Source organism: Sturnus vulgaris, chromosome 9 (genome assembly GCF_052056855.1).
Source record: "Sturnus vulgaris isolate bStuVul1 chromosome 9, bStuVul1.hap1, whole genome shotgun sequence".
NCBI lineage: Eukaryota > Metazoa > Chordata > Aves > Passeriformes > Sturnidae > Sturnus > Sturnus vulgaris.
The window spans coordinates 6,394,834-6,408,784 of NC_142251.1; the positions used below are offsets into that span (position 1 = coordinate 6,394,834).

The following is a 13,951-nucleotide window of genomic DNA, read 5'->3' on the forward strand; positions in this document are numbered from 1 at the left end:
CGCTGGGCCGTGGGTGCAGAGTGGTGCGTTTGTGGATGCTGCCAGAGTAAAACGCACGACGGGGATAACTGAGCAGCAAACCGGGCACCGAGCAACGAAACGCGGCGTCTCTGGTCATCCCTGAAACGAAGTAGAATCGACTTTCACGCGTCTGGAGGGCGCGGACTGCCCTGACCACGGTTGGCTTCCCCTCTAGCACCCTCTAGCCCCGGTGGCTCCGGAGGTCGGCGGCTTTTTCTGCGCTCGGCCAGGGCAGAGAACCGGCCCCGCTCCCTGGAGCCGGCCCAGGAGCCCTGTGCCAACCCGGGCTGCTCCTGCGGGGAGGAAAAGAGGAGCTGGGTCCAAGCCTGAGCTCCTCTCGTGGTTTGACGCTGGGAGTTGCTCCCAGAGCCAAGCTGGGAGCGAGACCAGTCTCGGGGGCTTTAAAGTCGCATTTCAGCGGGTTTGGAGAAATGAATTTCTTTCCATGTCCCGCCCGGGCAGCGGAAGCGCGGCTGCTCTGTGCGTGCCTAAAACAAACATCCCTCCCCCAGAAAGACACGGGAGCAGGGATGTACAAGAAGATTTTATTGTGCCTCGTCAAACAGAAATGAATTGCAGTATGAGAGAAGGGAGGAAAAAGGGAGGGGTGGGGGCAGAGAAACATCCACCTCCCCGCTGCCTCCCGTCCATACTCACACACACACTGGGCTCTGGCAGGCCGGGACAGAGCTGGAGAGAGCCCCGAGCCCACGGCAAGTCCTGGCCGCGCCTCTGCTGCTCCGGGCGAACTCACAGCTCAGGGGTGGTTTGTTTTAATAAATCTCTGAAATGTGCGCACTGTCTGGGTTCACAGTGAAAGTTTTCAAAGCAAAATACGGACAGGGGAGAAATTATTGCTGTTAAAATATCAAACCAATGAGAAGTGTGATTCTGGGCTCTCCTTTCCTAAACGCACCTCGTAAGAGAAGAGAAACACAGTTGGGTCCCGGTTGGAAGCGTCCCCTCCAGCCTGGAAAGCGGAAAGGCAGAGTCTCCCTGAACAGGAGAGTCACCAGGAGCAGGGTGCCGAGACTGAGAAGAGGCCTCGGCTCCGCGTAAGGAGCGGCGACCCTGGCGAAGAACGGCGCATCCCGGGAGCGGCGGCTTCGCCTCCAGCCCCCTCCGCCTCCGGGCGCCTGCCGGGGCTGTGCCGGCCCTGGGGGCGGCCGGGGCGTGGGAAACCGTCAGGCGCCCCTGAAATTGGGGGACATTTGGACAAACGTCCTCAGAACTTGCTGGATCCTGGAGTTGCGTTACGTGTTCTTGCAATTTTAAAGTTCCTATTTAATAAATACCTACTATTAGGATGTGGGATTGATACTGGGTGTAATTAAAACCAGGACATGGCTAAGTGTTTTGGACGAGGAGGTGTCCTCTGCTGACTTTGGACGAACAGCAGAAACAGGCACTGGGCATTACGTGCCCAGCTCTGGGACACTGCACCCCGACTCTGCCTGCCTCAGTGAGCGGGCCCGTGCTGCAGGAGCCCACGGGAGCAGCCTTGGGATAGAGATGATGCACGTTGTGTGTTCCAGTTTCCACTCCCCCGTCTGCAATGTTACTGAAAGCCTGAGGCTCCGAACAGAAACCACCGCGTTTCACTGGCTGATTACTGACCCACTCTTGGGTTGGTTTTTTTGTTTTGTTTTTTGTTTGTTTGTTTGTGGGGTTTTGTGTTTTATTTTTTTGTCTGTTTGTTTTTTTCCCCGTGGTTGTTTCCAAAATAGTTTTAAACCGCCGTAAACGGAAAGGATAACCCAGCCCTTTAATTGAAGTCAGAGCTGAAAGACAAGGGAATGAGGGAAATCGGCATAACCCGTCCAGTGTTGTTGTTGTTGGTGGGCTGCCTCAGAGGGGGAAAGTGAAGGTATTTGCAGAAATAAAACCCATTGCAACCCCAAACAAAACTGTCAGGAAAAGTGGAGACGATTTTCTCCCTGTTAAACCAACATAAAGCGATATTTTAAATGTTTCTTATTAGGTCTCATCGAGTTCTACGAATTCCCAATTAAATCAAATGGTAAGAGTAATACTCCCCGGAGAATAAAATTAGTGGTTGCGAATAAAATTAAATCGGATATTTTGACTTGGCTGCTGTATTAAATAAAAGTGTTATAACACCTAAATCATGAGGAGTGGGTGGCAGCTGGAAAACGCTCATTTCGTGACCGAAAAAAAAAAAAAAGGAGGAAGACAGATGTAAGTGTAATAAAAATATTGAAAATTTGGAGGGCTTTCCAACTGCGCTTTTCGCAACCATGGAAGGAGAGTGACCGAGGGGAAGAGTCATGGCAGCATGAGCGGGCGCTGCGTGTCCTGCAGCGGGGCGGCCCCGCGGCCCTGCGCGCTCTCCAGCCCGCGGAGGAAGCAGCGGGCAGGGCCGGCACGCTTCGAGCAGAGCCGGGGCTTTCTCTCCTCCCGGCTCGGGGCCCGCAGCTCGCCCGGGGCACCCAGCCGGGCAGGCACCGGGAGCAGGGCTAGCGGCTTGGGAGCGCAGCTGGGGATGCTGAAGCGGCGGGACGAGGCCCCTACGACCGGCAGACGGTTCCCGCTACGGACAAGGACTTACGGACTCGTGTGAAAAAGAAACTTCAGAAGGTGCCGAGGAGGATGGAGATCCCTCGTGGGAAAGAGAGGGGAGAACCCTGGGGAAAGGAGACGGCGTTATTTCCCACCGAAGTGCTACCTCCTCCCGCTACCAACGAAGGTGACGTCAAACCCGGGTGCTGATGCTAAAACAAAAGCTCCGGGGTTAATATACAGTTACCAGCCCGGCAGCCTCCTCCTCCTCAAAAACAGTCCCTCGGGTTTATTGTCCCCGCGGGGAAGGCGCCTGTTGAACATATAGTCACGCAAACAGCTGGCAGGAGAAAGAAAGAACGAACTTTACTTTCTGGTGAGCGAAGGGCAGGGCCCCCCTCGGCTAAAGCGCAGCGAAAGGATGGAAAATCATACTCACCTCGGGCTTCTCCTGTTGCGGCAGCACTTGTACATTCACCTGCGGGTGTGGAGAGAGGGAGAGACGGAGCGGGGAGAGAGAAAGAGAAGAGGGAAGGGAGGAAGGGAGGAAGGGAGGAAGGGAGGAAGGGAGGAAGGAAGGAAGGAAGGAAGGAAGGAAGGAAGGAAGGAAGGAAGGAAGGAAGGAAGGAAGGAAGGAAGGAAGGAAGGAAGGAAGGAAGGAAGGAAGGAAGGAAGGAAGGAAGGAAGGAAGGAAGGAAGGAAGGAAGGAAGGAAGGAAGCGTCGTAATGTACTACCATAAAACAATATCTCTAAGGGGAGGGGAGAGACCATAAATTGAATTGTCACCTTCCACAGCATATTCCCCCCTCCCCTTTTGACAAGTCATACCCAGGAAAAAAAAAATCAAACGGTTGACAAGTACTTCTTCCAATGAATTAAAAAAAAAAAAAAAAGAAAAAAGATTTTAAAAAAGAACTAAACAACCAGACCCTCAGGTGTCGGGGGAGCGGGCAGTGTTTTCAGGCACACCCACGCCCGCGCCGCCCCGCTGTCCCCGCGGTGCCCCCCGGCCGCTCCCGGCGCTCCGCGGGCGCGGCGCGCTCGGGCGGCCGCGGCGGAGCGCGGGGTGGCCAATCAGCGCGGCGCCCGCGGGCCCTGGCCAATGGCAGGCGCCACATTGTTGTCAAATGTTGCCTAATGGCAACGCGGGCCGCAACAATAGCGCGAGTGGCGGCGCGCGGCGCGGCGGGCAGCGCGCTCCGCTCCGCTCCGGCCGCACGCACCGCCAGACCGCGCCGCGTCCCGGGGGGCTCCGCGCCCGGCCCGGCCCGGCCCTGCCCGGCCCCGACCGCCTGCCCGCGGCTCGCCGCGGCGGATGAGCCCGGCACCTCTGCCCGCCTGCGGAGGTGCTGCTCGGGAGACGGGGCGATTGTTATTATTATTTTTTTTTTTAACTACTCTCCGCTGGATTTTAGCCTCTGCGGCTCGTGGCGAGGGATCCTGTCGTTGAAGGTGCCGGATTGTTCTTTGAAGGGACACTGCTAGTTTGTGGCTGCGGTTACAGGGGGACGGGGAAGCGGAGCTTAGGGAGCAGCTCGGGTTGCACCGGGGCGCCGTGGGGAGCGGCGACCCCGCAAGCGCGGACGGGAGAGCTCGGCTTTGAGCCTGGCGAGATGGACTTGGTGCTGCCCCGTCAGATGCGCACGGAGAGCAAGGAAGCGAGAGTGATCTAAGTTTTCTTGGATTTTCTTGTGTTAGCTTTGCTTTTCGGGCGCGGAGGGGAGGAGGGCGCGGAACGGCTCCCGACGGGCCCCTCCTCACTTGAACCCCGCTCCGGGGCCGTGTGCCGGTGCGGGGGAACGGGGGCGTCGAGCGAGGCCAGAGGACAGGCGCTGGGGTTTGCATGCCCGTTCCCGGGGCTCTGTGTGCCCCTCACTCGTGATTGCGCTTGAAGGCGCCGGGAGCCTCTCCGCGCCCGGGCGCGGGTGCGGCGCAGGGGCTCCCCCGCCCCGCATCGCTTTGGGGGAGGCCGGGGAGGGGGGGCCGCTCTCTCGGGGCGGGCTCGCCGGGATGGAGCTGCGGTCGGAGCTGCCTAGCGTGCCCGCCGCGCCCCCCCCGGTGCCCCCCAGCTCGGTGGCGGCCGCGGCGGCAGCGGCGGCGGCCACGCTGCCGGTGAGCGTGGCAGGGAGTTTGCTGCGGGCGCCGCCGCTGCTGCTGCGGGCGGCCGAGAAGTACCCGCGGACGCCCAAGTGCGCCCGTTGCCGCAACCACGGGGTGGTGTCGGCGCTGAAGGGCCATAAGCGGTACTGCCGCTGGAAGGACTGCATGTGCGCCAAGTGCACCCTCATCGCCGAGCGCCAGCGCGTCATGGCCGCTCAGGTGGCGCTGCGCCGGCAGCAGGCACAGGAGGAGAACGAGGCCCGCGAGCTCCAGCTGCTCTACGGCACGGCCGAGGGGCTGGCGCTGGCGGCCGCCAACGGCATCATCCCGCCCCGGCCCGCGTACGAGGTGTTCGGCTCCGTCTGCGCCGGGGGCGGCGGCGAGGGAGGCGCCGGCGCCTCAGGTAAGGCCGCGCTGCGAGCGCCCGGAGCAGTGGTGATTGGGGGGGAAGGGGCCTGGAGAGGCTGTGGGAGATGAGCGGGGCGCGGACCTGCGGGCGGGTGGCTCCGCCGACGGCCGGGGAGCTCCACGGGGCCCGCCGGGGGCAGCCGCACTGACGGTCTCTCCTCCTTCTGCCCCCTCCCCGACCCGCAGAGTCCAAGATGCAGAAGTTCGAGCTGTTCCCCAAGACGCTGCTGCCGAGCCGCGCCGTCACCCCGCAGCAGTCGGGCGGGAAGCCTCTCTCCCCGGACGGCGAGTCCGTGCCCGGCACCTCCTCCCCAGATGCTCGCCACGGCTCGGGCTCGGAGAACGGGGACGGCGAGTCCTTCCTGAGCTCACCCGTCTCCAAGGGCCCGAAGGAGGGGGAGGAGAGCCCGGGCTCCATCAGCCCGCTGGGCTCGGACTCGGGCTCAGAGGCGGACAAGGACGAGCAAGACCCGTCGCCCTCGGCCGGCGGCCGGCAGCGGACTCCCATCGACATCCTGACGCGCGTCTTCCCGGCGCACAAGCGCAGCGTGCTGGAGCTGGTGCTGCAGGGCTGCGGCGGGGACGTGGTACAGGCCATCGAGCAGATCCTCAACAACCGCGGCCCGGAGAAGGGCCCCGAGGAGGGCTGGGCCCGGGACGGCGCCTTGCAGGGCCTGCCGCCCAGCCCCGCCGCCGCCGCCGCCCACCACCGGCCCTTGATCGCCGGCGCCATGGCCCCGGCCATCGGCACGCTGGGCAGCCGCTCCGCCTTCTCCCCGCTGCAGCCCAACGCCACGCACTTCGGGGCCGAGGCCGGCGCCTACCCGCTGGGCACCCACCTGGGACTGAACCCCCTGCGCCTCGCCTACTCGGCGCACAGCCGCGGACTGGCCTTCATGACCCCCTACTCCACGGCCGGGCTGATGCCCACGCTGGGGTTCCGGCCGCCCGTGGACTACGCCTTCAGCGATCTGATGCGGGACCGCTCCGCCGTGCACAAGGAGCAGGTGTACTCCAGCGGGCTCTACGGGCCCATGGTCAACAACACCCCCGAGAAGCAATAGCGGCTTCCTAAAGCTCGTCTGTGTAGAGGTAGCTAGGTAGGCACGGGTGGACGGACACGGGGGGCTTCCTCTCCCCCGTGCGGGCGGTGGTTGCGTGCAGAGCCCGGCGCGGACAGGCGTAGGTGTATTAAGGTGATAAAGGTGCACTTTCATTGTCCAGACATGAGTCACTCTTTGTTGCTTATGGCCATAAGCATGGATATCCTCAGTGCGTCGTGGGGTGTGCACACACACACACACACACACACGCTCTTTCCCACACACATACATATATATATATGTATACTAGCAAGTGTATAATGTTATAAAATGGAAATCTAAGTTATTAATGTAACTCGTAGGTGAACTTGGTATTAACGTTAAGCTAAAGGTTAGGCAGCGCATTGTAATACTTACCAGGCATATAGATGAAACATTGTCAAATTGAAAACCTTTTCCTTCCCGCCCCCAGAAACGTTACGGTCTGTATATAACATTGGAAAGTAGATATATTTGTAACTGTCCGTAGGACCCTGGCGCCAATGGTGTATGATGGTTTAATAAGCCTCCTTCATTTGTGATCTGCAAGAAAATTGCTTTCTTGTTCCGATGTAGCAAACTTCTTGCTGTTTCTAACAGGTAATTCTGTGTTTCCATTTCATAGAAATAAATGTTATTTTCTATTAAAAAAAAAAATCGGTCTTATGAATGGCAAGTGGTATTTTATGAGATGATGGAAGTGTGTTTTGGGAAATTCATTTGACAAGTACAGTCAATATTTAAAGGAGTTTATGCAAATAGTACAAACATGTTTACTACATTTTTATCATGGTCAAACTAGATATTCTTCAGATAAATTTATAAATAAAAGCGAAGCGTACAAGCAAGAGCAAATTCCTTATCAACTGAAATTGTCAAATACGTTTATTTCTAGTTCTGGGCTTTTTCTTATTTACGCCTGTGGAAAAAAAAAAGCAAAACAACAAACGTACAGAGGTATAAATTTAAGCAGGACTTCTCCTTTCGGTATCTTGATGTTTTTTGCCGTATTTAGGAAATTTGGCATTGTCGCAAAGAGAAGCCTGATTAAAGCAAATCCCACCTTGCGAACCGCGGGTTGTGTAGCAGCGGTAAGATTTTGTGATTGTGCGTTTCAGTTGTTTTTGTGTCAAAATAAGCAAAGGGATCTATAATAATGACGTTTTTCAGAATGTCTTTGTGGCAGAAGTGGATGAGTTAAGATCAGTGCAGGGAAGGTTTCTCTGTTTTCAGAGTTGTGTGCCCTTCACTCTCATCCGAGAGTAAAGGCTACTGGCGTGGCTTTTTTAATTTCTATTTTTTTTGTTTGTTCTTTTGTTTTGTTTTGTTTTGGTTTTGTTATTTTTTTGGGTTTTTTTGGCAACGGGGTCCAAATGTTCTCCGAGATCAAAAAGTAAGAAGGGCTTTCCTGCCTCTATTTATTTCTGAATTGGGATGAGCGGGGCAGCGGCCGTGCCCCCTTGCATCCCGAGAGGAGATCCCGCCGAAGGCCGGAGCGTGACTTTCTTGCCAGTCCTGGGAGTATTTGGCCCAGGAAAACTATTACTCACAAAGAACAAGTTCAGTGCATGGTTGAATTAAGACTGTAAAAGCTCCTAAAGTTGGTTGGTATGGAAACCTAATCCCACGGAACGGCTCCGTGGCACAGCTGGACTGTTTACTTTCTCACTTCAAATATAACTGTGTAAACATTGGCTGGGAGCTGCCAGCGCGGCTCCTACCAACCAGTTAATATACTGGTGGGGCTGGGAGGACAGGAGTCCCGCCAGAGCTATGGAAGGAAGCTCCTGGGTAAAATCAAATTCCATCAAAACGCAGTTCTTCCATCCCGCATGCGATTGATCAGCTTGGATACAATTTTAAGATTTTCTTAAAAAAACCAACAAAACAAACCCAAAACAAAAACCCAACAAAAAAGTAAGTAAATATTACAGATTACACCTAGACAAATACTTTTGACCCTGATCCATCCTGGGAGCAGCCAAATCAATATCACAAGGGAAACTTTTAAAAGTCTCGTGTTCCAAGAGTGGGTGAAACTTAATATTACTACAATAAAACGGTTTAATAAAGAAGGGCTTTAATAGTGAGCTAATTTGATTGAGTTTCCTAATTCCACTTTAATTGGAAAAGGAGTTGTCTGTTTGGTTATAAAGTGCTAGGGTTATGTTAGACTGGGAAAAAAAGATGGACGTTGAGCATCTGAATAAACTTTTTTTTCCTATTTTTTTTCCTTTTTTGGTTGGCAGCTGACTTTGTGCAGGATGGGTTTCCATATCTAGGATTATGAACGGGCTACAAAGAGCTGCTACTTAAAGAAATCAGGTCGCCACATTTCTCCCATTCTAGCCCTGTTGAGAAGGGCTTAGGAGCTGTTGATTTAACTCAGCTCCCCTTTTAATTATAAAAGCCATTCTTGTGTAGTTAGGCGAGCAGGACAATTTATCAGAATTGTTGCCTTGTCTTGGAGGTTGGCTTGAGCTTGGATTTATACAACCGACAATGGGGATCACGACGATTAACTTTCATATGGGTAGTTTAGGCAGTTAGACTGGGGGGAGTAGGAGGAGAAGGGAGGGGTGAGAGAATTTGATAACTTGTCGTACTGAAATAATTCCTGATTTAAAAAAAGTAAAGGAAAAAATCCCTTGGGTTTGAGGCTGCCTCGGAGTCATTCGTATACAGAAGCCTCTGGCAGAGCATAAAATATTCAGGTCTCTTTTAGAGTAAAATAAAATGCTGTCACTTGAATAAAAATCGGCGGAACCGAGTATAAATTATTTGTGAAGTAGAGAGGCTGCGGGCGAGAGCTCGCAAACTTCCCTGTTAATTAAATCTTAATCCATGGGTCGCAGGAAGCGGCGGGGCTGTAGCAGCGGCTGCTGTACATACAGCGGGACACGTTCCAGAGTTATATTAACTGCACTCGTGTTTAATATGAATCAGCCCTAATCCACGGCATAATAAAGATCAAATTAGACTAACCATTTAGTAGCGAAATGACATTCCTTCACCTAAAATGAACCTCCCCGCGCCCTGCTCGCTGCGAGGCAGCCCCGGGAGCCCGGCTCTGGCTGAGCCCAGCGAGGCCGGGCAGGGGAGCGGGGGGGCTTTTCCAGGCTGGCCAGTTTATTTTTCAGCCTGAGGGGGGAATCCCCGCTACCCTCCCACACTTTCCAGAGCCGCCTCTTCCCCACCCCTCCGCAAACCCGGCTGGCTGCCGAGGCCTCGGGGATGCAGGAGGCTCGGAGCGGGGTCGTCTGGCTTCCTCGGCTCCGGCCCAGAGTGTTCCCTGTCCACTGCTGGGGCCAGGGCGACACCACGACAGGGAAAGGTGGTGGTCCTGCTTCCTGAGCAGTCAGGACCACTCCAGGGGAGACAGCGATGTTTCACTGGAGACCGAGTCCCGTGGCCACGGGAGCGCTGCGGCTCCGCTGTCGCGGCTGTCCCGGGACTCGCCGCCCCGTTTGCCGAGCTGGAAACCACCCAGCGCTGCCCGGAGAGGAGGGATTGGGGTGGGATGGGGTGGGGTGGGGCGACCCCAGGTGCCCCTCACCGGCCGGGGCGGCCTTTGTGCCGGCGCTGAGCAAACACAGCTGCCGCCGGTGGCACCGTCGGAGGGAACGCGGCTCTCACCGTCCCACCCCTCGCCCCCTCTCCCGGACATCCCACCTCCGTGTTCCCTGGGCGGGGGCGAGACCAGGTACCCCGTGGCTCCCGGGCTGATCTCATCGGCAGGAGAGCAGCGCCGGTGTCAGGCACACGAACTTCCCACGTCCCCCGGCGAGGGGACACCTCTGCCTCTTCTCACGGTGCGGGCATCCCCCCCGTGTTGTCATAACATCCCCATGGCAACTGCGGCAATTACTTCTATGCCAGAACTACAATAGGAAAGTATTTAATATATTTAAATGTGATTAAGCAGGTGGAAGAAACGAGGAGGAGCAGCTCCGTAGGAAGAGCTTCCAGGCAGCCCCCGGGGGCTGCAGCTCGCCCGGGGCAGCAGCGGCACGTCTGGAACTCAACAGATGGAAGCGAGCGAGGGACGCAGAGTTACAACGGGAGAGGAACGGAGTGATATACTCTTTTCTGCTGCCTTTAACACCAATTGAAGCACGTGAAAATTCATTCCGATTTCCATCTCTCGGATTTCGACAGAAATACTAATGCACCGTTGCAAAATAATATTTACTGTTCCTCCCTAGTTTCCCCTTTATTTCTCTCCACCTTTTTATTAGGGAGAAAATAAATAAAAAAAGGCCCCACAAACCTGGGGCTTACTGCTGCTAGCAGTAAATTCGGAAAACAGAAGGCATCAAAAAAACCCCTAGAACTGCACAAAGCTAGTTTGTATTTCATCTCCAAAACGAGCTTAGTAGAAGAAATAATACCTCGTCCAAAGAAAAAAAAGAAAAAAAAAGATAGAATTAATTTAAACACACACTTTAACCTGAAAATTATTCCTTTTCAGCCGATACCCCTCATTTCTGTCGTTAGGGAATCTAGTAACCAACGGAAGAGAGGCCCCTGACCCAGGGAGCCGCGGCCGCTGCTGGGGCGGTGGATGATGTCCAGCAAGAACTGCTGCAGCTTTTCCCCGGGAGCTGCCGGGGCTCGGCCAGCGGAGCCCCAGGAACCAGGCAATCCACCTTGGTCTTGAAATCAGCGTGAATTGTGTGAAAGCGGCCGTCTGATGGATTCGGTGGGAATTACTGAGTGCTGCGGCAGAGGAAGGAGGGTGCGGTGCTGGTGCCGGGGAGGCGCTGTTGGTGCGAGGGACCTGCCCTGGGGTAGGAAGAGGTTAAAGGGTGTGGGGATGAGCTGGCTCATCCCGGCTAACAGCTGTGTGAGCTGAAATAGCTGAAGAAGGTATATTGGGAAGAAATTCTCGTGCTGGATAATGCCTAAAGGTAAAAGAAGGGTGAAAAGGAGGGAAGGGGTGAATTCCAGAGCAGAAAAATAGGGCCAAGGACTGATGGGGTCTCAGGCTCACAAGAGCTAATGGAGAGTGTGATTAAGAGCTGTGGAAATATTTTTACTAAATTAAGATCTTGGTGTCTGTGTTACAAGACCAAGATGAAAACGTGTCACTCACATGCCCAAGGCCTGAGCAAGGAGCTCTTGGTGTAGAACAGTGATGAGTATTCTTACAGTGACTCACTGGTTGTTCATGTGGAAGCAAGCACATCGAGAGAGATGAAAATGCTGAAAAAACCAGACTATTACTGATAGCTTTAACTGCAGCTGGCTGTTTGGTAAACATTCCTAACCATAATAAAGTCTGGTCTGAGGCCTGTTCATTCCAAAGGCTGGCATAAGCACATGTTCTCTTCACTCCAGGTATGAATTTGGCAGAGGTGGACAAGGGCATGATGAGACACCTGCCTGGAGGATAATTCTGTTTGGAATGCTGTTTTGTGCAGTATTGGATTTACCTGTATGTGGGAGCTAGTCTTATCTTAGGTTTTATCTTAAATCCTTGCAAACTCTAAACTACAGGGGGGAAAAGCATTGCTTCCTGACAGCCCTGTTTTGATGGGCTAGAAGAGCAAAATCTTGTCATATACTGGTTTGTGGATTAATTTTCTGTAAGAGATGGGCCTATGTGGGATACAGTCTGGTTCCTGAATTCACACAGAAGCTCTGTAATGCAGATCTGTGAGGGGTAAGGGTGGATCCTTTGGCATGTTCTCAATTTGAGTATACTTGCAGCTAGTATAGATTCAGAGAGGGATTTTTTCTGTTTTATATTCACTCCCTTCTTGTTTTGGGTCTTATTAATGTGCTGTGAGGCTTATAAAAGTTATGCTAAGCTTGTTTCTAAAAAATTTAATTTTTTCCCCTCAGTACATGAATAGATAAAAAAGGAGTGGGTAAAACCACAGATAAATTTTAGAAAAAAGATATAGAAATCCCTTGAAAGTCTTATTACCCATCAATTGTTACAGGTCTGCCATATATACCCACAGAAAGTATTTGCCTGTTTAACTGGGAAAATATAATAGATGGACAGGATCTGTACAAATTTTAGAAGGTTTGTCACAGCAGGGCAGCTCTTGAGGGGAAGAGGGAAATGGAAAGGAAATCAGAAACCTCAGAGAGTGGATCTTTTCGTGTGATCTGACAGACAGATGGAAAGCATGAATTAAGGTTTTTAAAAAGATCTGCTTGGGGTTTATGTTTACAGAGAGATTTAACAAGACTGGCTGGCCTTAAAATGCTGAGGTTGTTGCTAAAATCAGATATTTGGAAGAGAAATGGGGTACTAGCCCTGGACCAGAATATAGGAGAGGTTCACAGAAATTCAACAAGACAGGAGCAGGGCCAGCAAGGCAGGGCCCCTATAAACCATTCAGCAGATCCTGAAAGGGGCTTAAAGGTCAGCAGGACCTGGAGTCAGGGGAGGGAGGGGGATACAACCCCTGCCAAGGGGAGCTGGATCCCGACAGACACCACGAGTCTCTAACCAGGAGGAGCAACAGCAGCACGAGAAGACAGCGAGGACGAGCCAGGATTTGTGCAGGAGGGACTCACTGGTGAAACAGCTTTACAGGGAACAAAGGTATCGAAACATTACCTCGCTTTCTTGTAAGTGGGATATGGGATATTGATCTCCTCTCATGGCTTGGGGAAGCCCGTGGTTTACCTTGGGTAGAACCTATGGATTTCCTGAGTTTTATAAATCTCCTGCTTGCAAGGTTAGCCATAGATATTTACAACCAAATGAATGGGGCAAGTAGTGGAGATTATAACTTGGAGAGCCTTTGCTTTGTAAGGGGAGAGTCAGATATCTTATTCTGGCAGGAGAATCTAATTAAGGGCCTGTTCAATAGGAGTAAATGTCAAATGATCAGGCACACAGGACTAAAATTGCAATGCTCAGCCCAGTGTGCTAGAATGTGTGCTACGAGATGCCTGGCTTTTTTTCCTGCTTAGAGGGATGAATTATGTTTGATTTCTGTAATCATTCTTTTTATCCACATTATTGAAGCTTTACTTTGACACAGAGAAAGTAATCTTGATGCAGTGGGGCCAAGAGCAGGAAAATTGCTCCAGTAGATTTGGCAAGGAAAACATGGCTCCAGCCTCTCACAAAAATCTCTACCCTTCTCCATTAAAGCTTCATGTGCACCAGAAGGGGTCAGAAAGGTGTTTTCTTTTATACAGTAATTATATAATAATATTGTTCCTGTTCAATGGGTGAAAAGGGTATCAAAACACTAATTAAATTTATGTTTTCAGATCCATTGGAAAATATCTGTGAACATAAGAATTGGTGGTAAAACTTGCTGGCTTTGGGGGAAAATTAGCCCATTGTTTGTGTGTGTGTGAACATAATCTGTTGCCTAAAGTACACCAGATGAACGAGTTAACCCAACTCTAATTTACCGAGAGTGTTACTGGTTTCAAAATACTCAGGATGTACCTCACACTCATGCCAGGCACTTGGAGAAGCTGGTAAAGGCACTGTCACATGTGTCACCATCAGAGTTATTTCCTAAGGGTTACATGGAAAGGTCTCTGCATTCTGATGCCAGGCTGAAATGTTAACTTGCCCTGTGCACATTTCACTTTGGCTTCCTAATCTCCCTCCTGGGAGTGGGCTCAGCTAGTTTTCAGTACCTTGGTCACTGAAAGAAGAACCTGTGGTGTCTTGGCAAGCAAAGACGTGTATGTCTTGGGTCTGGAAAGGGCTTCAAAGCTGTGTGAGATGAGGACACCAATGTGCTTGGCTGGAAGTTTTGTTTCTAACTAGAATCAGGGCTGGCAAAATGGGGCACTCAGCTCTTGGGAGGGAAATGGCTCTGCTAAGCTGGAA

General features: G+C 52.8%; 2 protein-coding genes across 6 annotated transcripts; one reads left to right on the forward strand and one right to left on the reverse strand.

The window, feature by feature from the left end:
* Positions 1-552: 552 nt before the first annotated feature.
* Positions 553-3,601, reverse strand: LOC148222786 (uncharacterized). Of its 5 annotated transcripts, XM_088169539.1 has the most exons (5): positions 2,981-3,601; positions 2,789-2,881; positions 2,591-2,666; positions 938-991; positions 553-823 (listed from the first exon to the last, which is right to left on the reverse strand). In XM_088169539.1, exons 1-5 carry the CDS (start codon positions 3,013-3,015, stop codon positions 779-781), a joined length of 303 nt encoding a protein of 100 aa, XP_088025665.1. In that variant the 5' UTR covers positions 3,016-3,601; the 3' UTR covers positions 553-778. The 5 variants fall into 5 exon arrangements, 2 of the variants coding, with proteins under 2 accessions (XP_088025665.1, XP_088025664.1); XR_015805257.1 differs by having other exon boundaries at positions 553-1,301; XM_088169538.1 differs by having other exon boundaries at positions 553-991.
* Positions 3,602-3,749: 148 nt separating this feature from the next.
* Positions 3,750-8,889, forward strand: DMRTA2 (DMRT like family A2). The gene is made up of 2 exons (XM_088169731.1): positions 3,750-5,045; positions 5,237-8,889. The coding sequence occupies exons 1-2, from the start codon at positions 4,553-4,555 to the stop codon at positions 6,112-6,114; spliced, it is 1,371 nt and encodes a 456-aa protein (XP_088025857.1). The 5' UTR covers positions 3,750-4,552; the 3' UTR covers positions 6,115-8,889.
* Positions 8,890-13,951: the final 5,062 nt, after the last annotated feature.

What these genes read in the sequence shown, in the direction of transcription:
- DMRTA2 (XM_088169731.1), top strand. Translation starts at nt 4,553, where the DNA reads ATGGAGCTGCGGTCGGAGCTGCCTAGCGTGCCCGCCGCGCCCCCCCCG. An exon ending in GGGAGGCGCCGGCGCCTCAG is followed by an intron (nt 5,046 to 5,236) that starts GTAAGGCCGCGC and finishes CCCGACCCGCAG; the next exon opens with AGTCCAAGATGCAGAAGTTC.
- LOC148222786 (XM_088169538.1), bottom strand. Translation starts at nt 3,015, where the DNA reads ATGTACAAGTGCTGCCGCAACAGGAGAAGCCCGAG. An exon ending in CGCAACAGGAGAAGCCCGAG is followed by an intron (nt 2,882 to 2,980) that starts GTGAGTATGATT and finishes TTCTCCTGCCAG; the next exon opens with CTGTTTGCGTGACTATATGT. An exon ending in AGGAGGAGGCTGCCGGGCTG is followed by an intron (nt 2,667 to 2,788) that starts GTAACTGTATAT and finishes TCCTTTCCCCAG; the next exon opens with GGTTCTCCCCTCTCTTTCCC.